The 23,463-nt window shown below is 60.4% G+C and overlaps 1 protein-coding gene across 1 annotated transcript in view; it reads left to right on the top strand.

The window, feature by feature from the left end:
* Positions 1-23,463, top strand: part of LRRC4B (leucine rich repeat containing 4B) — a 40,097-nt gene that overhangs the window by 3,558 nt on the left and 13,076 nt on the right. Inside the window, exon 2 of the mRNA XM_058529950.1 lies at positions 12,823-13,154. Within this exon, the coding sequence (XP_058385933.1) occupies positions 12,858-13,154 (297 nt within the window). The 5' untranslated portion in view covers positions 12,823-12,857. The remainder of the gene's footprint in view (positions 1-12,822; positions 13,155-23,463) is intronic.

Genomic DNA, 23,463 nt, shown 5'->3' with positions numbered 1-23,463 from the left:
TGCATCTCCCATCCCGTGGGCTGACCCCTCACCCTGTGCCTTCCTGTCCTCGAACAGCCATCTACACATCCCTGTGCACCTCGGACTCATTCATCAGTCTTTCCCCGCCTCCATCTGCTGTGAAACCTGCCTCTATTTCCGGTCCCGCTCAGCACCGTGCTCCATGCCTGTGTCACTCTCCCACACCTCGGCCTGTCCCCTCTCCGTCATCTCCCTGCCTCCTCCCTGCCCGGGCTCTCCAGCCATCCCCGAGCACTTTCTCTGTGTCCTGCGGGCCCTGAGTGTTATCTCCCCCTGGTGCTTTCAAAGTGTTTAATTTGTTACCAACTTTCTAAAAAATTAGCAATTTCACATAAAAATCCATTCTCATCACAAGAAAAAGTATTTGTGTGTGTGGCAATGGGTGTTAATTTGATCAGTTTGCAAATATCCAACCGTTACGTTGTACACCTGAAATGAATATAGCATTATATGTCAATTATACAGCAAAAAAGTCCAGATTCTCAGCTTCTTTTGAAAAGTCCTCCCCCGGGGTAGCAGTGGGCTGTGCCCGGGTGCCCCTCAGGCCACCATCCCCGCTCTGCTCTAACCTGTCACATCCACCTGTCTCGGCTGCCAAGCTGCTGGGCTCCACGGTCCACTGAGTTTTCAAACTCTGCTATGTTCTCTTCTCTTTCCTCTCCGCATGGCGCTCTTTCTGCCCTGTCGCTCTCTCACGCTCCTTCCCTTGGTTCCTTCCAAAATCTGAGCCCCTCTGTCACCGGCTATCTGCCCACCTGTCTTGCTCCTTCCTTCTCCTCAGCAGCGTGGCCCCAGCTCCGAGCTCCCCGCCCACCAAGGGCAGGAAGACTTTTGAGGCCACGAGCGTGCAGAGCACACACAAGCTCTCCATGGCCGTGGTCCGCTTTGAAACCGCCAGCCCCTCGCATGTTCTAGAGTCAGCGTGGCATGACGCCACCATGTTGCAGCCCGTCCTGGGCTGGCTGAAGCTGGGGCGGGCCCCAGACCGCACACTTGTCCCCTCGTGTCAGACTGCAGCTCACAGGCAGGGGCAGGATTCCGTGTGCGGTGGGGGCGGGGGCATGTTTGGAAGTTTGTCTGGTCCCAGGTCTCAGAGCGTGTGGGGCGTGATGCTTATCAGTGGTGGGCCCAACTGTGATGGGCCAGTCGCTGTCCCAGGAGGGCGGGGGCTTCGCCTGGCCCCACGTCCAGGTCAGGGTGCACATGGCAGGGGCCCCTTAGGGCTGTGACAGCTTCAGGCCCGGCATGAGCCTTGTCCGGGTGTGGGGACCACATCTTCGTTTCCTATCTGGCAGGGGGTAGGGAACCTCCTCATCTCTGAGTTCAGGAACCGCCATCCCCACTGGGGAGAAACCCCTCTCCCTTCCCTCCCGTCCCTGAGAGTGGGGTGGCTCTGCCAGACAGGGGGTGGCAGGAGAGTAGAAAAGAGGCAGGATGCCCCCTGGTTGCCTGGAAACCTGCACACAACTGTTGTCATGGCAGGCGGAGGCGGAGGGGCTGCATCAGAGGCCTGGGGGATGGATGGGAGGGGGCCCTGCTGTCTGGGGACCAGGCAGGAGTCCATCCCAGGGGACCACTGGGTCCCCACAAGGGCCGCCCAGAGTGAGCATGCAGGGTCCTGGTCGGGGAGTTGAGAAGCACGTGTGTGACCCAGGCTGGGAGGACAGGGAGCAAGGCGGGCTGGGGGCAGCGGCCTGGGCCACCCCTTTCCTATCTCAGCTGTGTCCCCCTGACCCCCTCAGGCACACTGCTGCCCAGGGAGCCGAGCTCAGGCCTCGGAGCTCTTGTTCAAACATTGCGACAGAGGTCAGAAAGCTGTGCCAGCCCCAGCTCTCCCAGAGGAACAACCCCCAGGCGGTAAATGGGGAGATTTGCCCTCCCCTTGCCTGAACCCTGAAACGCAGGGCCGAGATGATAGTGAGAAGAGCTGACATTACTGAGAGCCAGGCTCCGCGCTAAGCGTTCTGTGGATTCCTTCCGTAGACTCCTCATGGTAGTCCTGCGAGGGAGGAGCGTCATCTCTAGTCTGACGTATGGGGAAACTGAGGCCCAGAGAGACGAGGTCCTTGCGGAGCTGGGACTGCAAACCAGGCATCGGGTGCCCTGCAGATTGCCTCCCCCAGCTGAGGCCACTGCTCTCCAGAGGGGAAACTGAGGCCCAGAGAGGGGGTCGTGCTGGTCCATCGGGCCCTCCCAGTGGAAATGAGGATTGCTAATAATAACGATGATTAGATTGCTAATAACAATAGACTCCTAGAAGGTTAGGCTTTAAGAGAACTTGGAGTTCCTACAACTCAGGGGCTCCCAGCGTCTCAAGCTTGTTTGTGCCCTAAGCTCCAGGGGGAAGGGACCTGCCCACGCCGTCCTCACAGTGGACTCTCCTCACTCAGGTGGGAGTGTCCAATCCACGTCCGGCTGGTGGGGGCAAAGGACCCTCAGGTGATTCTCTGAGCCCCCCCCTCCCCAATAAATGAGTGGTTTTGATCCATCTAGAAATGTTGGCCTTACATCTGGGGAGGGGGAGACTGAGTCACAGAATGCAGAAAAGATTTGTTCTTCTGACCCAGTGAGAATAAACGATCACTTTCAACATCACTGTCATTCACGTGCCCAGCACGGGCGGGACATGTCATCACGGACCCCCACCCAGCTAGGTGTCATTATCTTCACAGACAGAGCCAGGGCGGGGGGGACCACCGCCAGGAAGTGGCGAGGCAAGAGTTTAAACCCAGTTTTCTCTGACACCAACGCTCTTTCCACCTCTCCATCCTTCCTGGAGTGACGGGGTGACGCTATTGAGGAGGAGGAGGGTATTCACAGTTAGATAACGATTTTATTGAGCACTCTCTGTGCCAGGCAGCGCTCAGCTCATCAGCTTTCGGACCACTGAATCCCTTCCACCCTAGGAGGTAGATTAGCGATGTGCCCACTTTACAGATGAGCAAGCTGAGGCCCTGAGAAGTGGTGGCCCCTCTCCAAGGCCATGTGGCTAATTGTAGCAGTTGAGGTTCTAACATGGGTCCGGCCCACCCTGGAGCACACGCTACACAGAGCAGGGGGAGGGAGGAGGGGAGTTCCTTATGCATTCTGAAACGGGACGCCAGAGCGAGATGTGCCCTCAGAGCCCCGTGGCTCGTGGCTCCTCAGAGTGAGCCCCGCGACCAGCATCCCCGGGGACCAGCGTCCCCGGGGACCAGCATCCCCGGGGAAGTGCAGAATCTCAGCTTCACCCTGGATCCACCGAATCCAAACCTGCCTCTTGCACAAGGCGTTCTGGACGCACACGGATGTCTGAGAAACACTGCCCCTCTTCCAGCAGTCTGCAACTTTTTATTACATTTTGTAGCACCCCCAACACACACTTTTTTTAAATGAAATAGCTGTGCACACCCTGAGATAGAGAACAGACCACAGCATCGCCCGCCCTTCCAGGGAGAAGGAGCGAGGGAGGCCACAGTCGGGCTGGCTCACACCGTGCCCCGCCTGGCCTGCAAACTCACCCTCTGCACCCCTGCCGAAGCCTTGGCAATGACCGCCATTTTGAAAACCACCAATACCAGGCCTGCCTGGTCCTAGCTCTCTCCTGGGGAGACGCGGTTCTCAGTGTTCTCAGTGTTCAGCTGCCCTCACCTCCCAGAGTCACACAGGGTGGGGGCCAGAGGGTCAGTTTCCATCTTGGAGCCCGCCTGGGTCTGGGGGTTCATGGGTGCAGCAAGGGCCTCACCGCGCCTCAGCATGCCCTTCTGTGAAGTGGGGCTGTGGCAGTCCCTCCCCGTGGGCACAGAGCAGGCCTCGGAGGACACAGGCAGAGCCCGCCTGGCTCTCAGGCATCTCACTCGTAGTCAAGTTTGATCTCCGGCTCTGATCTCCGTGGCTCCTCCTCTAAGAGCCTGTGAGGGAGCCGGGCAGGGTGTCGGAGCAGGAGCCAGAGCTTTGGGGACGCAGGCAGAACCCTCTCCCAGTGGGACTGGGGTTCCTGCACTGGGACGGCCCTTCCAGGCGCGAGAACCACGCCGTCCAATGCAGTAACCACGACAGCCACAGCCACATGTGGCCATTGACATCTAGATCAATTTAAATTACATTAATTCAGTTCCTCAGACCCACTCCCCACGTGGCGGGTGCTCCATAGCCACACGTGGGGGTGGCGCCATATTGGACACTGCGCGGGGCGGGGGGGGGGGGGGGGCATCCCCGTGGCCGCAGGGGGCGCTGTTGGCCAGCCACTCGTCACAATGCTGAACTAGTTCCGTTTTGGCTGCTGCCCTCAGGCCTCCACGTGTCGCCCAGCCCCCTGCCCCCCAGCCCTTTGTCAGATGGTATCTGTTATTCATTCCCATTTCTCAGATGAGGAAATGGAGTGACAGCACGGAGAGGAGCAGTTCCTAGCAGAGAACTGGCAGCCATTTACCAGCAGGGCTTTGAGCCCCAGCGGACACTTGCCTGTCACTTACAAAGTACCAGACCCTGATCTGGGCGCCCTGCGCAGCCCTGAGCGCCGCCGACTGTCACCGACGTCCCGTTTGACAGAGGAGGACACAGCAGCACAGAGAGGCGCAGGGGCTGGCCCAAGGCTGCACAGCCAGGGACTGAAGGCAACCAGGCCGAGGGTCCCTCCGCCTCTGCTCCCTGCAGCGTCTGGGCGCCTGATGTGAGCCGGCTCCCCACCTGCGAGCAAAGATGGGCTGGGGGTCCTGTGTCCCGAGACCTCGCCGTTCTCCGCCCCCCAACCTCCTTCCCTGCCTTCCCCCCTCTCCTGGCTTTAAGCATTTGACCCCCGATCTATAAGAACCTGGCTCCTCCCTCTGCCTCGCCTCCCACATCACCTCCAAGTTCTGGGGCTTTTGCAAATTGGCTGTATCTTTCCTTCTTTCCCTCTTCCCCATGCCCAAGGCCCAGTCCCGGCCTCATCCTCTCCCCCTGGACCCTTGGCTCGGCTCCTCCCCGGCCTCCCTCCTGCAGTCCACTGGCAGGGGTCTTTCCAACCCAGAGCGGGGCCTGCCCGTCCCCGTCACAGCCCCAGCCCTGCGCCCCGGCACCTCTCAGCCTGCTGCAGAACAGCCCCTAACTCCCCCCTGCCTCCCCGGCCCCCGGGCCTTTGCACACAGGGATCCCTCCGCCTGGCGCCCTTCTGCACCTGCTGCCTTCCGCTTGTCGTTCAGGTCTCAGCTCTGACGTCTGCTCCTCCGGGCTGGGCCGGGGCGGTGTCCCTCCAGGACGCTCCAGGGTCCCCACCCTGTCCCACCCCCTCCCTTAGCCTCTGGACCACTAAGTGTCTAACGACCAAGACAGGCCTCCTTCGCCCCTGTGCACCCAGCACCGGCAGGGGCCCGGCGGTAGGGGGCGCCCACTCGCTCCATCTTCCTTCTGCAAGTATTGACTGAGGCTGTGTGGGGGCCCGGGTGTCCCAGACACTGGGGGCGCAGCGGTAACTAGCCGGACGGAACTCCCTGCCTGCGGGGAGGGGGAGAGTCACGTGCTGGTGGGCAGACAGAATAGACAGAACTAATCATTGTCCATCAGGTAATGTACCAGGGCTGTGAGGAAAAGGAGGAGGGAGCGTAGGAGGCAGGGCGGGGGGGGGGGGGGGCAGGGGCAGGGGAACCCTCCCAAGGGGACATTGGAGCACAGACGGGAACAGAGACGGAGAGAGCCACGCAGGGCAGAGGAAGACCGCAGGGCCGCGGGAACAGCAGGGGCAAAGGCCCTGGGGTAGGGATGTGCCTGGTGTGTGGGAGGAGCCTCAGGGGGCAGAGAGGTGGCAGGAGCCACTCAGTAAACACTTGTTAAGTGGACCTATGAATGACCAGTCCCTGCCTCTGTGTGGGGAGTTGGGGGAAGAAGGGAGAGGGCAACCCCCTCCTCCAAGCAAGTCACCCCTCCCGGCCCCACCCCTGCCCCTGGGAGCCTGTTTCTGCTGCCTCGTGGCCAGCGGCCTGGGCGAGTCTGGAGCTGAGCCCCCAGCCCTGTTTGCTCAGCAGCAGCTCTGAGGGGCCTGGGCTGCCCTCTTCCCAGGTTCCTCCATCTCCAAAGTCAGGGGACTGTCCATTCTTGGGGCTTTGGGGTGGCTTTTATTTTAAAAGCATTCAGGACACGGGCTGGCTCAGAGGGACACGCGTGTGAAGTTGTTTCATCCGTCCCCGAGGCCTGCGCTGCCCACACCCTCCCCCCACCTTGACAGCTCCCAGCCCTGCCCATACGACAGGCATCCAGAGACAGAAGTGTTCGGCTCTCCCTGGCTTTGATGTCTCTCCACCCTCCTGGCTCCGGGCTCCACTTCCGCCCCAGTCCCTCGCAGTCGGGAAGTTCTTCTTTAGATCTAACCTCCATCCCTCTTGCTGCGATGGCAGTCAATTTCCTATCTTTTCTCTCACCTTCTGAACTTCCCCCAGGAAAAATGAGTACGCCCGACAGGAACGTTCCCTGCCTCCCTTGTCTCCTCGCCCCGCCTCCCCTGGGCCCCCGAGTTTCCGATCTGCCATCTGCCTGAATCCTCTCAGGCGCAGGGCCCGAGATTTCTCAGAGCTTGGGGTCGGAGCATGGCAAAGCTGGTGAGGTCTCGAGTGCCTGGGCTCCGTGCCTCTGCCTTCCCCTGGATCTCAGCTAGCTCTCTGGGCTTCTCTGTTCTGCTCCCCTTTGCAGTCTCTCCCTCTCTCTCTCTTCCCCTCTTGTGCGCGTGCGTCTGTCCATCTCCAGCCTCCGTCTCTGTTTCTCTGTCTCGAGGTGTCTCTGCCTCTTTCTGCCTTTCACTCCTCGTCTCTCTTTGGGGCTCCTTGCGTCCGTGTCTCTGCTTCATCCTTTGCACCAAGTGGGGATGGGGAACAGGTGGACCCTCGTGTCAAGGCCTCTCCCAGGGCGCGGGGTGGGGGGAGAGGCAGCGTGGTGACCTGGCCACGTTCTGGGTTCCAGCCCCAGCTGTCCCGCCTGCAGGCTGTGTGACCACCGGCCCGTGCCTTCAGCCCTCTGGATCTGCCTCTCCATCTCTAAAGTGGACGCAAGAACAGTCCCCTCTCCTAGGGCCGCAGGGAGAAGCCTGAGGCTGGAGGCACGGGCGGTGCTTAGCATGGGGCGAGCTCGGTCACTGCTTCTCATCACTGTGAGGGGTGCGCCGTGGCCTGTGGGGGTCACAGAGAGCAGGTCCCAGAGCTCCCGCCAGCCAGCGGGGTGTGAAGCCCGGGGTGGGGTCTTCACATCCCGTGCAGTGGGAGGAGGGAGGGGCGTGCAGGAGGACCGCTGCTGTTCAACCTGCCCCCGGGAGACCTCCACGGGAATCCTTGCTGCTGTCGTGACAAGCTTGGGGGTCTCTGGAGCCCCTCGGCTCTGCTGAGGCCAACCGGGGCGTGGGGGGGGGTGCACTTCCCAGCTGTGTGTTTGGCCTTGGGCAAGTGACTCTGCCTCGCTGTGCCTCAGTTTCCCCATCTGGGAAGTGGAGGTGATAACAGACCCCTCTCAGAGGGCCGATGGGAGAATTACCATTAATGCAAGTAATGCTCCCAGCTCCTGGCGGGTCGCTGCCAGCTACGTGGTGGACGTTTCCGCTCTTGGTGGTGCCGTTATTCAAGGAGTTGGCACAAGTCAGATGTGTGCACGACACCTGGCTTTGGGATCATGCGCAGAAGAGGAGGGGCTAGCGGCACCCCTGTTATCTGTGCTGGAGGGGCGTCTCTGGGGACAGCGGGGCCAGGCGTCCCCTTGGCATACGGCCGTATCCAGGCGTGTAGTTCACACAGCTGGGATCTGAGGGCGTCTCTCCTCAGGGCATAACGTTTAGTGGGGCGCCCGGAGCTGCACTGGGGACCTGCTGTTTGGGACCAAGGGTACGGTACCCAGGACCCAGCCAGCTAGGTGGCGCCATGGTGTGGGCACGGGTGTGGAGCTGAAGGCACTTGTGTTTGTGGCATATGGATGTGCTGCCTCCACCAGGCAGGCCTCCTGGGATGCAAGGGGACCTTGGGATCTGAGGGGTGAGCCTGGGATATGCAGCTGTTGGAGTGTGTCCAGGGCAGGGTGTGCAGAGTGGGGGACGTGGCCAGGCGCGTGTGTCTCTGTGACTTTGTGAGGGCCTGCAGCATAACTGGGAAGAATACGGACCAACAGCACCGATAACTTATTCCCTCATTCCTTTTCCCGATGTTTACCGAGCACCTGCCATATGCCAGGCACTGGGAGCCACGCCACGCACAAAACAGATGCAGGTGCACAAAAGCTTCCTGCCCTGGAGGAGCTTACGCTCAAGCGTGTGGGCTGATCAGAGGTCAGATGGTGACAAACGTTATATAGAAAAATAAAGCAGAGAAGGTTCTGGAGAGGGGCAGGGGTGCTGTGTGATGCCAGATGGTGTCACTGAAAAGGTGACACCTGAGCAGACCTGGGAGAAGACAAGACAACTGGGGATGAGCCTTCCAGGCAGAGGGAAGAGCCAGTGCAAAGGCCCTGAGGCAGGTGTGTGCACAGCCTGCTCTGGAAACAGTGAAGAGGCCAGTGTGGCCTGTGGTCCAGGAGTGAGCAGAGGAGGGGCAGGATCTGACTCGGATGTTGACAGGACCCTCTGGCTGCCGGAGGGAGGATGAGGGAGGACGAGGGTAGAAGGGAGGTGGCCCCTCTGATGGTCCAGGGGGAGATGGTGGCCAGGCCAGGGAGCCGGCTGGGGGCGGGGATGAGAGGCGGTGGGATCTGCGTGTGTTGTCAAGGTAGAGCCATTTTCTGAGCATTGAGCCAGCCAGTCCCCGACGGCCCTCTGAGATAGATCCTCTTATTATCCCTGTTTCACGGCATTTTTCTGCAGCTCAGGAAAATGAAGTCACTGGCCCCAGGTCACACAGCAAGTAAACAGCCGACCCGGGATTCAAACCCAGGCCCCTGGCACTTGGTCAGCAAGCTCGACGATTGCCACTCATCCTTTGTGGCCTGAGGGTGTCCTGGGTCCTGAGCGTGGACGTAGCGTGTGTCAGCATCTCTCCTCGTGGCTGCACACAGTAGGGACTCAGAAAAGATTTGTCGGATGGATGGAGGACTCGAATGAATAAACGCGGCCGCCCTGCCCATTTTGCAGAAGTGTATCGGGAGGCGGGTGCCAGGATACGGCTAAGGTCCAGGGGAGAGGGCTGCGTTGGGGGTGGGTTTCTTTGTGGCATGAATGGGGGCTGGCCCTCGGCTGAAGGACCGGGGCGACGGTGACGTGGGTCCAAGTTTGCTGGCATATCAGGGGTGGGGTTGGGGTGAATGGTGTTGCGGTGGGGTGGGGGGCTTTGGGGACCCCCCCCGCAGCTGTGGGGGGAGCCTGCAGTGAGCCGCCAGCTTGTCCGCCCCAGGGCAGGGGGGGGGTGCGGGAGGGGTGGCTGTGGCCAGCCATGGGGGGTCAGCGGTGGCCGGGCCTGCGATGCAGCCGTGGGGCTGTCTGTGCCATGAGGCTGGGCTTGGCACGGCCCAGACCCCCCTCCCCGGGCAGCCCAGCCGTCAACCTTCCTCCCCACTTCCCGACCTTCCCCGGCTGCCCAGAACCAATGGGTTAATTAGATAAGGGAGCCTTTGATTAGCGGAGGAGGGGGAGGCCTCGCAGCGCAGCGGTGCAGGGAAGGGGGGCCGGGAGGAGGGAGCAGAGAGGGAAGGAGGGAGGGGGGCGGGGAGGGAGGGAGCGAGCAGAGGCACAGCTTGGCTCTGCACTGCCGTGTGACTAGAAATTGTAATCGCAGAGAAAGCTGGAGAGACAGACAGAGGCTGGGCGAGGGACCAAGACAGACGGACAGACAGACAGAGAGTCGGACCGAGCCGGGCTCCCAACCTAGAGAGGGCGATGGGGACGGAGCGAGAGTGAGGAGGGGATGGAGGAGAAGGAGAGAGGGGGCCCGGTGGTCCCCAGGGAGGCGAGGCCGTGGGGGGGGGCCTGAGGAGGGGACAGTGACCGAGACGGGGGCAGGGAGAGAAGAGGAGGGGCTGGGGTCAGTGGGTGGAGAGAGAAGAGGCTGGCAGTGGGGGGAGAGTGGAGGGAGAGGTGGGGGTGGGAGACGGGAGGAGGCAGCAGGAAGGGAGGAGAAGGCTGCTGCAGGGTCCTAGACGGCCGCCCCGGGGGGTGGGCAGGGCGACAGGCGAGGGGGGGGCGCGGGGAGACCCAAGAAGCCCCTGCGCCCCCCCCAGCACAACCTCGACGGGAAGCCCTGGAGGAGTGGGGAGGCAGAGCCCCCCAGCCGGCTGGCGGCATGTGGAAGGGGGGGCCTGGGGCGCAGGGAGAGGCCCAGCGGGAGCCGAGCCACCCGGGTGAGTGTCCCTTGCTGTTGGGGGGGCACCAGGACAGAGATGGCGGAGGGGGAAGGAGGGAGGGGGAGGGAGGCCCAGCCGCTGCAGAAGCCGTGGTGGGGGGGATGCGGGCTGGCAGCGGGAGCCATGGGCACGGATGCGGGGGTAGAGATGCGGCAGCGGGCCTTGACCAGGGTGGGTGCCGCGGGCTCCCGAGGGCCATCCTGGCCTGTGGGTCCCCCGGCCCCAAATCCTGGCCTGCTGTGCTGCGCCGGCCCCTAGGCTTAGAGGGTGTGGGCTGGGCCATCGCCAGTCTCAGGAGGTGGGCAGGACAAGGACCGCGCACAGACCTCCCTGTCACCCTCGGGGAAGCGAAGACCCCATCGCCCTCACATGGACACACAGACAGAGGCGCACACGGCCCCCCGGCCCTCCAGGTGGACAGATGAGCGCGGGGTACAGACAGAACCAACCCCCCTCTCTGTCCCTCTGTCCCTCTGTCTCTCTGTCCCTCTCTCTCTGTCCCTCTCTCTCTCTTCCTCTGTCTCTGTCCCTCTGTCACTCTCTGTCTGTCTCTCTGTCCCTCCGTCCCTCTGTCTCTCTCTGTCCCTCTGTCTCTCTTTGTTCCTGTCTCCGTCTCTCTCTCTGTCCTTCTGTCCCTCTGTCCCTCTGTCTCTCTGTCCCTCTGTCTCTGTCCCTCTGTCTCTCTCTGTCCCTCTGTCTCCATCTCTCTCTCTGTCTCTCTGTCCCTCTGTCCCTCTGTCTCTCTGTCCCTCTGTCTCTCTGTCCCTCTGTCTCTCACTCTGTCTCTGTCCCTCTGTCTCTCTGTCCCTCTGTCTCTCTCTCTCTGTCTCTCTGTCCCTCTGTCTCTCTTTGTCCCTCTGTCTCCATCTCTGTCCCTCTGTCCCTCTGTCCCTCTGTCTCTCTGTCCCTCTGTCCCGCTCCCGTCTTGCTCACACACGCATTCAGGCACGCAGACAAACGCACATGCATTTTTATCTGAGTTGAAGTGATCTTGGAAAGTGCAGCAGGAGGGAGTAACGCGTGTGTGTGCACGCGTGTGCGTCCGTGGGCCTGAGAGCCGCCGTGTGAGGGCGTGCCCCGTCACTGCTGGTGGTGTGAGCGCGTTGGGGTGCGTGGTTTGTGCACGCCGCCCCCCTCTCCCCCGCTCGTGGGGAACTCCCGGGTCGGCCGTGCTGGAGCAGAGCTTGCTGGCGTGGGTGCGTCTGTCTGTACTCGAGACGCTGTGTGGGAGGGCTGTGGATCCAGGGCCACGTCGCCCTCTGCCACTAGCCAGCCAGCTCGGTGCCCTGGGACAGGCCGTTGCCCTCCTGGAGCCTCAGTGTCCTCATCTGAAAATTGGGCACCCTCACAGCTTCCTCCTGTGTACCGTGAGGCTTACATCAGAGGACTGGGTGCAGTCTGGTGCCTAGAAAGGGCTCCGTCGGCATTCTGGAATGTTATTATTGTTGTTGTTATTGTTAACGTCGTGATTGCCCAGCCCTCTTTCCTGATTGCCCAGCTCTCGTCCTGTGGAGATGGGAGCGGGAGGACCTGACCCCACACTGCCCACTCCCCGCCCGGAACTCAGGCCCAGGGTCCCGGGCCGCAGCCCCTTCCCCATCAACCGCCCAGCGCCGCCGTGCTGCGGCCGGCCGCTGCTGGCTCAGCCCACCAGACGCTGTCTTTGCCTTGAGCACCTGCAGCCCCAGGGCAAACGGGTGCTCCCAGCCTGTGCTGTCACCCCAGGCCACCCTCGGCCACTTCCTCCCCGTTGTCACCTCCAGTCTCCTCCCTCTTCCCAGCCTCACCTGCCCAGCCCCGTCACCTCACCTTCTCCTCCAGGTCCCCCCGTGAGTCTAACTCAGATCCCTCCTGCTGCGGCGAGGCCCACAGGGCCTGGGCCGAGAGGGGTCTGAGGAGTCGCGTGCCGCTGGGCAGAGCGTGACGGGAGGGTGTGCAGGGTGCTGGGGCCCTTGGGCTCTTTGCAAACCCCCCCGGGAGGGAAAAGTGAGGGGACAGGACAGGAGGGCTGCTCCCCTCCCAGAGGCGCATGCAGGCGGCGAGTGGACCTGAGTGGGCACTGTGATGGGAGCCAGAACCCCACCCTGGCTTGGCCCTGCGCCCTTTCTCTGTCACCTTTGTCCGTCTGTCTCTCTCTCTCTCTCCGTCTCTACCTATTTATCTGCCTTTTTGAAATCACACAAAGAGCTAAGTGTTGAATCCGACTGACTTCTCCACTTACTGGCTATGTGACCTGGGGCGAGCTCTTCCTCTCCCCCAGCCTCAGTTTTCAGTTCTGTGAAGTGGGCATAGTCTTCCCTGCTGGAGAGGATGAGAGGAGAGGAGGGCAGAGCGGACAGGGCCAGCCCCTCTCTGCCCCCCTCAGCCCGCCGGCCCGGCCCTCTGGGACTGTCTCTCCCTCCGTGGGGGGCTGGGGAGCCCCGCCCCCGTGGGTCCTGAGTGCGGGGCAGGGAGGGGACGATGGTGGAGCCTGGGTGTGGGGAGCAGCCGGGCCACTCGGGGGTCCCATCCCTCACTGAGCCTCTCCATCTCTCTCCCCGACAGCCCCCCGGCGCCCCCGCGGAGCATGAACATTGAGGATGGCGTGCGCCCGCGGCTCCCCGTGCCCCCCGCTGCCGCCCGGTAGGATGTCCTGGCCCCACGGGGCCCTGCTCTTCCTCTGGCTCTTCTCCCCGCCCCTGGGGGCCGGCGGGGGCGGCGTGGCCGTGACCTCAGCCGCCGGAGGGGGCTCCCCGCCGGCCACCTCCTGCCCCGCGGCCTGCTCCTGCAGCAACCAGGCCAGCCGGGTGATCTGCACGCGGAGAGAGCTGGCGGAGGTGCCTGCCAGCATCCCCGTCAACACGCGGTACCTGAACCTTCAGGAGAACAGCATCCAGGTGAGCCGGCCGCTGCCGTGGGGGCACAGGTGGCGCTGGGGGAGGGGCAGGGTGGTGGCCGGTCCCTCCGCCCTGAGCTGGCGAGGGCCTTCTGGGCGGCCCCACGCCGTCCCCTGGGCGCTTACGAGATGCCGTTGCATCCTGTCGATTGAGCCAGGCTGGCTGGGTTTTCTCGGCACGAGGCGACCTGTCTCTCCGTGTCGGGGCCCCGGGGCAGGACCGCCTGCCCGCCTCCCACAGCACAGGCCGGGCGAGCCCGCGGACTAGCCCGGCCCTGGAGTCGCAGGTCGGGCTGGGAGCGACCCTTCCTCGAGGCCTCTGGGCCGTCTGCGCCGCCGCCCCGCTGCGTGGCTTCGGGCACGGGACAGCGTGACTCTGCGCCTCAGTTTCTGCATCTGAAAAATGGGGCTGATAAGCACTTCGGCCCCAGGGGGCTGGTGTGAGGGCTGACGGGTTCACACTTGTCGGGGGTTTGGGGTTGTCAGGCACCTGGTGCGTGGCTGGTGCTCGGACGGGCAGTTGCCGTCCGATTAATCGTGACTGTGATCGAGGTGGGCCACAAAGGATGCTTTCAGGGCAGAGCTGTGCTTTTGTAGAGCAGGGTCTCGTCCTCTGTTCTAATGACATTGGGGCCGAATCATCCTCCGGGGGCGTCCCGTGTGCTGCAGGCTGTTGAACAGTGTCCCTGGGCTCGACCACTAGATGCCAGTAGCCCCGCCCCCAGTTCCAAAAATGTCTCCAGATGTTGCCAGATATCCCCGGGGCGGGGCATCGCGCCTGATTGGGAACCACGGTCCATCCTCTGTCCAGTTCCCAGCAGGCGTCTCCTACCCCGGCCCACAAAGCCCGGAGAGAAGAGGCTCCTGTGTGAACGTCCCAGCCCCCCCAGAGCTGACATTCCCTCCTCCGCCGCCTGCCGTGTCTCTGGGGACAGGGAAGGGGTCAGCGGCCCCCATCTGACTGTCCTGGGGAGGCTGGGGACCAGGGCTCCCCTCCGCGGGGCAGAGAGGGGACCTCTTAGGGAGGCCAGGACCAGTGAAACCAGAAAGCTAAGGGGCTGCGTCACATCCCCCCACCCCCTCGGCGGGACTGTGTCCTCCGGCTCTGCGCCAAGCCCTCTTCTTGGTGACGATCGAGACCCAACCCGCACAGCCCTTCCCGGCCCGGGCGGCTCACGTCCTAGCGGGGAAGATGCTGTAAACAGATCAATGGGGCGCCACGCGGGGCCGGGATAACGGAGATGTGAGAGCGTCAGGGAGCGTCTGGGACCAGAGCTGCCGAGTCCACTCCACCAGCGGCCCGAGGCCACCGCTCTGTCCCTTCAGTGCAACCTGACCATTCTCTCTTTGGGGAGCTCAGTGAACAATTCGGTCCCACAAGCGCTTGCTGAGCGCCCGGCCCTGCCCTGGGCGCCGCCCGCAGACCTGTGGACGCTGATACACAGCAGTGACCAAGAGCACCCCCAGCCCCCCAGCTCCCAACTCCACGCCCAGCCCGTCCTCCCAGGGGACGTTCTCCTCTGCCCAAAACCCTCTGATGGCGCCTGGACTCCAAGGAATGAAGTCCGGGCTCTTTACCGTGGTGCCCAAGTGGCCCGCGGAGCGGCCGCCTGCCAGCCTCTCCGGCTGATGTCAGTTGCTCTCCCAGCGCCGAGAATTGCTCAGGCCCCCTCTGCCTGAAGACGCCTCTCTTTGCCCCTGGGGTCCCCCAGGCGAGCCCCACCCCACCGCCTTCCCTCTGGGCCCGCAGCCCCCAGACATCCCTGCCCTGGACACTTCCGTTTGTTAATATCTCTTGGTTGTCTTGGCACTTGGGACACATCGATGAGCAAAACCAACAGCCAGCTCTGCCCTCCCTGAGCCCGCGTTCTAGACGTAGTCAGGATAAGTAAGCGGACCAAGCTGTGGGTTCAAGATGCTAAGGGCTGTGGGAAAAGGACATAGATGGGCGAAGGGGAGGGTAGCTGCTGCTTTAACGACCCGGAGGTCAAGGTGACCTCATGGAGAAGGTGACATTTGAGCAAACGTTTGGAGGAGGTGAAGGCAAGAGCCTTGTGGATGTCTGGGGAAGGGCATTCCAGGCAGGGGGCTGCACGTGCAAAGGCCCTGTGGTGGGAGCCCGCATGGTGTGTTGGAGGAACAGCGAGGCTGGCGTGGCTGGAGTGGAGCGAGCCAGGGGGAGAGGACAGGAGGTGAGGGCAGAGAGGGACAAAGGGGCAGACCGTGCAGGGCCTCATGGTCACGGTGAGGACTTGGGCTCATTTCTGAATGAGACGGGAGCCAGGGGAGGCTCCGAGCAGAGGACAGCCGGGCTCTGACTTGGGTCTCTCTGGCCGCGGCACAGGGAACAGACCATAGGGCAGGGGTGACGACGGGGAGGCCAGTGCCGGGTTCAGGAGAGAGAGGCTGGGGGCTCGGCTCAGACCAGCCTGGTTGCAGTGGAGGCGGCAAGGAGTGGACACAGTCTGAGTCTGTTTTGAAGAATGTTCCAGCAGAGTGGTTGTGGGAAGAGAGAGAGGGGGTCACACCAAGGTTTTAGGTCTCTCCTGGCCCCTTTGGTTGGACCTGTTTGCTCGTGTGTCTGTCACCCCATCTCCCAGGCCTCCGGCCCCCAAACCTTTCTGATCCGCATCCGTGTCAGCATATCCACGGGAGCCCCATGGACATATGTGAATTTATTCATCCCAGGTCCACTGCACCCATGTGTCGTGTACATTATGAAGCAGACACAAAAAGGGACATTGTTGGGGCTGGCCCGGTAGCGTACTGGTTAAGTTCAAGGGCTCCACTTCAGCAGCCTGGGGTTTGTGGGTTCAGATCCTGGTGCAGACCTACACACCACTCATTGAGCCATGCTGTGGCAGCGTCCCACATACAAAAAAAAAAAAAGGAACCTTGTTAAAAGATGGAAACATGACTGCAAATCTTAACACTCTCATTCTCCTCCCTGGGGGCTCTTGTACTCCCACGCTGGAGAACACCGACCCCCACAAACTGCACATTCCCCGAGGGTGGAGTGTATCCCGTCCACAAGAGTGGACTCTTATGAACGCCTCCGTTTTTTTGTTTTGTTTCGTTTTGTTTTGTTTTTTTTTTTTGCTGAGGAAGATTGGCCCTGGGCTAACATCCTTGCCCATCTTCCTCTACTTTATATGGGACGCCACCACAGCGTGGCTTGACAAGCAATGCCTCGGTCCACGCCCGGGATCCGAACCTGGGAACCCCGGGCCGCCAAAGCGCAGTGCACACACTTAACCGCAGCGCCACAGGGCCGGCCATGAACGCCTCCGAGTGGACACCTCGCACGTGGCCAGAGGAGCGGGGCCACCTCGGGAGCAATCAGAGGTGCTTAAAAAATAATAACTTTTTAATTATCCAATTTAAAAAAATAAACAAAATCACCCCTAGTCCCCCCACATAGATATAAATAACTACTGTTTGCATTGTGTTTCAAAGCCTTCCTGGCTCATTTCTGTGCCCAGGTAGATGTACTTTTTAAATTATTTATTAAAGAATGAACAAATTAATTTAGAAAAACTAGAAAATACACCCAAGTAAAAACCCAGAGACAAAAGCCAACTGTAATTCAACACCCACAGGTAACTCGCATTCACCTTAGTGTCTTTCCATTCAGATGCTCTCCACGCACATTCTCAGCGTGTACACTGTGAGCTGGGTCTGTAAACGGATTTCTTGCTTTTCTTTTTTTTAACGAAAAAATGGAATGGGGCAGGCCCCATGGTGTAGTGGTTAAGTTCAGTGCGCTCTGCTATGGCGGGGTGGGTTCCGTTCCCAGGCACAGACCTACACCACTCATTGGCGGCCATGCTGTGGTGGCATCCCACATACGAAATAGAGGAAGACTGGCACAGATGTTAGCTCAGGGCCAATCTTCCTCAGCAAAAAAAAAAAAAAAAAAGTTGGAATCATAGCATTTCATACTGTTTTGCAACTGGCTTCTGGCACCTAGGAGCATAACCACAGACATCTTTCTCCCTGACATCGATACTCGTCTGTAATATCGATTTTAATGACCGCATAGGCTCCTGCTGTGGGGATGTCCTGTTGCTTCCTAGTCCCTTCTGATTTCCAGTGTCTTAATTGATACAAACAACACCGCAGTGGACATCCTCGGTGCTCGTTCTTCCTACCATTCTGGATTCTGCCCTTGGGATAAATTCCTAGATGTGGAATTGCAGGGTCAGAGGGAAGATCAGAGAAGCACAGCCCTGTCAGTCCTGTGTGTCCTGCTCCTTTGAGTGTTGTCCTCCCTCACGGTGGCTGTGACCTCCCAAACACACACATACACACACACACACACACACACCTGAGGCCTGGCACCAAAGCTCCGTGGAGATGGCCTGAGTCCTGGAGATTTGCGAGCGTCCCCTGTCCACGGTCACTTGCTTGTCGCCTGGCTCCCACACGGACAGTCACCTCCATGAGGGAGGGACTTCACCCCGCCCCCTGCTGTGTGTCCAGCGCCTGGAGCAGAGCCTGGCGCACAGTAGGTGCTCAGTAGATACTTGTGGGTGAATGGGAGGCCAGCTCAGCTCCCGCCCCAGGGGACTTGGCAGAGGCGGGGGCACCATCTGTCAGCAGAGCAGGCGGCGAATCCCGCAGCTCCCGTGAGAACTGGGGGCGCCCGAGGCTCCCTTCCCCTGCTCCCCCTCGCCCCTGGCCCTGTGGGGGCCACAGGGGGGTGGGGACGCCAAGTGCCCTGAGTGGCCGCGCTGGCCTCTCTCTGGGACGGTGGCGTCCGCTTTTGCAGAGGGTTCAAGTGCCCTTCTGCGACGTGATGGTGACAGCAGGTGGTGGTTTTAATGTCTTCATGGGCAAAATAATCTTTTTAACAAAATCAGTAGTCTTCTGGGGGCCCATAATTGTTTCTGAGATTGGACAGGGGCGTGCGAGCCCGGAGCCTGCCGAGATGCCCTCTAAGGCGGAGGCGTGAGCCGCCCTCCCTCTGCCTCGCTGCCCCGATGCACTCAGGCCACATGCCACCGTCCTGTGCAGCCCTGGGGAGCATCACTGGGGCAGCACCCTCAGCCTGCAGCCTGCGGCCCCTGCTCCTCCGTTTCCTCGTGGCTCCAGATAGCAGGGGATCCTGCTCCTTCCCGGAGGCTGTGCTCCCGTCCCCGTCCTCCTCACTGCCTTGTCTCCTCCTCCCCGCTCGGGTCCCCTCCTCCCCAGAGCCAACATCCTAATGTGTTCACTGTGGCTCTTTCTGCTTGTGTGTGTTCTCGCAAAATGCTTATTGTTGCTTTGTGTGCATGTGGTTTTAATTTATGTAAATGAAGCTGCCTTATAGATGGCTGTCTTTGTCTCCCTGTTTTCCCTCGGACTGGGTTTTTAAGAGCCATCCATGTCGCTGTGTGTGTGTGTGTGTGTGTGTGTCTACTCCGTGGCTTTCACTGCTGCAGAAGTCCCCCCGATGGGCGCCCCCCACACTCTGCCCCCAACCCCGATCAGGACGGACACCCTGGAGGCTTCGAGCTGCCCCCACCACAAACCCACCCTCAGGACACCTTACGGATCTGCGTGAGGATGTCTTGGAATGTACACCAGGGGGAATTGCTGGGTCAGAGGACACACATGTACTTAACAAAGTAGCCTGATCCCCGCGGCTTCGAGGGGGCTGCCCTGGGTCCCCCCAGGGCCCCCCATGAGGCTGTGTGGGCAACACGTGTGAAGGCACTTGCCGAGGAATTGTGCTTCTGTCCTAAGATGCCAGTCAACCCATCGGAGGGAAACACTCGCAGTTGTGTTGAAGGAGCCCCCGGCCACGCGGAGGCGCAGCCTCAGGTCGTGGTCATCAGGGCCCCGGTTAGCGAGTCTCCGTAATCCTCACGACGGAGTGTCGTGCAGCCGTTTAGAATGGAGTTTCGAAGAATCGCGAATGACACATGCAAATCCTACATATAATATTGAGCTTTCAAAGGATGCAAGTAGGACGTCCAATTCGTTTTTTAAACTTAATTTAAAACAAAAACAAAAACCAGGGACCACCAGGAATGTTAGCAGCATCTTCCTCTTTGCAGCAGTGCAATGGAGGAGCTGTCATCCCTTCTTTCTCTTTTCTCTCTTCGCCAGATTTTCCTTCGTGAGCGCATTTAATACTTTGTGCAATCAGGAAAAATTAAACTTAAAAATCATAAGTACAAAATGTTTTAGAAGCTGAAGCAAACAGTCTTTGCTGGCATTTGCTCAGTTTTCCCAGGAGAAGGGAAAAGAAGCTAAAATTGGTGGAGTGTCTTCCCCGAGCCCGGGTTGGGAGCGCTCTCCTGCAGAGTTCCTTTATTCCCGGGAGAGCGGGATTATTTCTCCCATTTTACGGATGTGGATGTGGAAACGCAGGTGCAGGGGGCTCACCCAGCTGGCTGTGGCCGGGTGGCTTGCCCTTGGCCCCGGGAGCCAGCGTGGAGAAGCGAGGCCCAGCCAGTCAGTGGTGCGGCCTCGGGAAGGTAAATTTGTCGCAAAGCAGAACCCACCACAGAGCATTACCAAGGCAAACACCAGAAATGGCTTTTCAATTGCCCACCTGTCTGAGATTTTCCAGGGGGCTGATCCTCCCGCATCAGGAAATACAGGGAGCTTTGGACTGGATGGACTTTTCCCAGCCAGGGCCTTGAAGGAAGGAGAGGTGGGCTGAGGGATCCGGAAGGGCCTCTCTGAGGTCAGCTGGGCCGCCCCCTGCCTGCAGGCCGGCTGACCCCACAGTCCTCTGGGCAGGAAGGAGCAGCCGCCCACTCCCAGGCTGCCAGGACTTCACATCTAATGTGGCCTCTCCAGCTGCCATCCCACTCTGCCCTCCTCTCCTTCATTCCCCTGGGAGCGTCATCTTGCGGGTGTCCCCTTAACCTCTCTGGCCCTCAGTTTCCACACCTGTCAAATGGGACTCCTGATGCTCTGTCAGTTTCTTCTTGACTTTTTTCTTTTTTCTTTTTTTTGCTGATGAAGATTAGCCCTGAGCTAACATCTGTGCCAGTCTTCCTCTATTTTATATATGAGATGCTGCCACAGCATGACTGATGAGTGGTGTAGGTCCGTGCCTAGGATCCGAACCCTCGAACCCAGGCCGCCAAAGCGGAACATGCCGAACTTAACCACTACGTCACAGGGCTGGCCCTTGACTTATTTTTCTGATGACATATAACACACACACACTGAGAAGAACACAGACGTAAATGTCGACCTCAAAAGATTATCGGGGGGCCGGCCCGGTGGCATAGCGGTTAAGTTCCTGCACTCCGCTTCGATGGCCTGGGATTCACAGGTTCGGATCCCGGGTGTGGACCTACACACCACTTGTCAGGCCATGCTGTGGCGGCGTCCCATATAAAGTGAGGAAGATGGGCACGGATGTTAGCCCAGGGCCAGTCTTCCTCAGCAAAAAAAAAAAAAAAAAAGATTATCTGCAAGAGAACGGCCACGAAAATGCCACCCAGGTGGAGAAATGGAACACGAAGGGCCCCCTGAAGCCCCCGTGCCCTCCCCCCAACACCTTCCCCCTCTCCCCAGAGACGACCCCTCCCCGACCTCTGACTCCAGGGACCGGTTTTGAGCCACATGCAAAGGGACGCGTGCGTCTACACTCGTGCAGTCCTGCTGCCTCCTGCTTCTCGCTGCTGCCGAGCCTCATCCTTGTCATTCCCTGCAGCCGTGGCTTTTTCTCTTTCACTTTTGTGTCATTGGGTAATACTCTATCTGATGAAGAGACCACAAATCTGTATCCATTTCCTGTCGACGGGCATTGGGACCGTTTCCAGTTGGGGCTCCCATCCTGTCAGTTTGTCGATTTAGAATCGTTTCGAGCCGCAGGAGACATAGGTGGAAATCCTCCCCCGTTTTCTCCGTGGAGAGCGGCCGTCGAGCCGTGGGCTGGAGCTGGAGGGGAGCCAAGGGTGCCCCGGACTCGCGTGTGACCGCCACCCCTGGGACCGTTAGCGAGCCGGCTCATGAAGGGACGCCACATGTCACACGTCACAGGGCAGAGTCGGACGCCGTGGAGCGTCCACTTCTTTCATTCCCCCAGGTGTGTCCACCTGTTTCCCACGGTGATGAGCAGAGTCCTGGAGGACGCGGCCCCGCCCGGCCTCCAGCTCCCGCCTGGCGTCTCCCTCCGCCTGCACCCTGGGTGGTTACCTGACCCTCTTCCTCTCCCTCTCAGCTCAGCGCCTTCACACCTGCTGTTCCCTCTTTCTGGAATGCCCTTCCACCCTCCCATTCACCTAGTGAGTGTGGGGGACAGTTCAGGTGTGACTCATGACTCTCCCGCCTCCTGGCCCGGTGGCCTCGGCACATTCGAGAACCTGTCTGTGCCTCAGTTGTGTCATCAGTAAAGTGGGGATAATGCAGGCCCTCCATCCTAGAGCTGCTGAGAAAGTCGATGCCTTCACTCTGGACGAGCACGTGCTGGGTGCCACCATGTGCCAGGCTCCTCGAGGCTCTGGGGACACGTGGTCGCCAGCAGGTCGGATGAGGCAGCACGTGTGTGACAGCGTAGCGGAGGGCCTGGCAGGTCGTCGGTGGCTGAGAATGTCCACTGAGTGTGGATAGCGAGACCGTTATTACAGTCGCTGTCCGTCTTGACTCAGGGAACGTGTCAACCTCAGAGGCGTCTTCACCCCCGTCCACTGGTCCCGGTGGCACCTGAATGTGTTGATCACACTGGTACACGTGGGTCTCGGTCACCCTGCCGCCATCTCTCGGCATAGAGCCTGACACACTGTGGGTCCCCAAATACAACTGTCGAAGGGCCAGCCTCGTGGTGTAGTGGTTAATTACGTTCAGCACGTTCTGCTTCGGTGGCCAGGGTTCATGGGTTCAGATCCTGGGCACGGACCTACACCACTCGTCAGCCATGCTGTGGCGGTGTCCCACATATAATGTAGAGGAAGACTGGCAATAGATGTTAGTTCAGGGCCAATCTTCCTCAGCAAAAAAAAAAAAATGCAAAACATGCAACCGTTCAATTAACCAATCAGAGAAGCTTGCCCTGGGGCCTTTGACCTCACGACAGTCCCAGAAGACAGACCAGTGGGTGCTCATTCCCCCTCTTCAGTTGAGTCTAACTGAGGCTCCCTGAAACAGAAGACCCACGTCTCCCCTCCATTCGTCACGTCCCCTCTCTGAGTTGGCCTCCCACCAGGAGGGTGGGGATGGGAGGATGCAGGCGGCCACCAGCGTCGCTCCGAGTCCTAGTTCTGCAGTTGGTGAACTTCAACCTCACGACAGCCCTGAGAGCAGCTCCTTATCTCCATCTGACAGACGAGGGTTCTGAAGCACAGAGTAGACGCTCCTGCAAGATGCCACGTGGGGAAGAGGAACTGGGACTCGGCCCCGGCAGGCCGGCTGTGGAACGTGATCTCTTCAACACCGTTCCTGATGCTTCTCAATCCGTAGCCCTCTGGGCTCCACGCCTGGTGACTCGATTACAGGACTGTCACCGAGTCCCAACTCGGTGTCCACACAGCCCGTCCCGGCTCTGGCCTTGCCCTTGCTGTCAGGACACCTGACCCAGCTGCCTCCCGGCCTCCTGGCCACAGTCTGTCCCTCATCCCCACCAGAGTGACCACGTCACCCCTGGGCTTTGAAACGGCTATGTCCCCTGGCAGCGAAGACCATCCTGTCCCAGCCACACCGCATTCAGGGGCGCCTTCTGCTGGCCAGACGCCACCCCAGCTCCGCGCTCCCCTCCCTTCGGAAAACACGCCTTATCCTTGAAGAGCCGCAGTCTCCCGCCCTGCTCCGTGCCAGGCATCCTCCTCGCGGGTCACAGATATCGGCGGTTTAATCCTCATGACGCCGACGCCATGAAGCGGGTCTTGTCCCCACCTGCAAACAGGCTCCGAGACCCACGGTCCCTCTCCCGTCCCTCCCCGGCTAGTCTGACTGCAGCACCCCCTTCATGCCCCTGATTCATTTATTGAGCACCTGCTGTGTGCCCCACGAAGCTGGGTGCAGAGGGGGACCGGGCAGAAAGCCAGCAAGTACAATAGCCATGTGTGCTGGACGGAGATGAGGCTGAGCACAGTCGTCACGGGGGGTCGGGGGGTTCAGGGGGCAGAGATGCCTCTTGAGAAGGAGATGTTTGACCCCAGCCTGAGCCCTCCTCTAACCCCACTCCCCCACCCCACCACCCACTGCCTTAGGCAGAGTTGGGGTGCTCATAGCCGCTGAGACATCCCTGTAATTAGATCTTACCACTCTCTATCATGTGGGGGGGACATCGGGCCAGACTCAGCACCCAGGGCAGGGCCTGGCCCGGAGACCTCAGGAAGCAACTCCTAGGTGGATGAATGGACGGA

This window comes from Diceros bicornis, chromosome 34, assembly GCF_020826845.1.
Source record: "Diceros bicornis minor isolate mBicDic1 chromosome 34, mDicBic1.mat.cur, whole genome shotgun sequence".
Lineage (NCBI taxonomy): Eukaryota > Metazoa > Chordata > Mammalia > Perissodactyla > Rhinocerotidae > Diceros > Diceros bicornis.
This window is presented reverse-complemented; position numbering and strand designations above follow the sequence as displayed.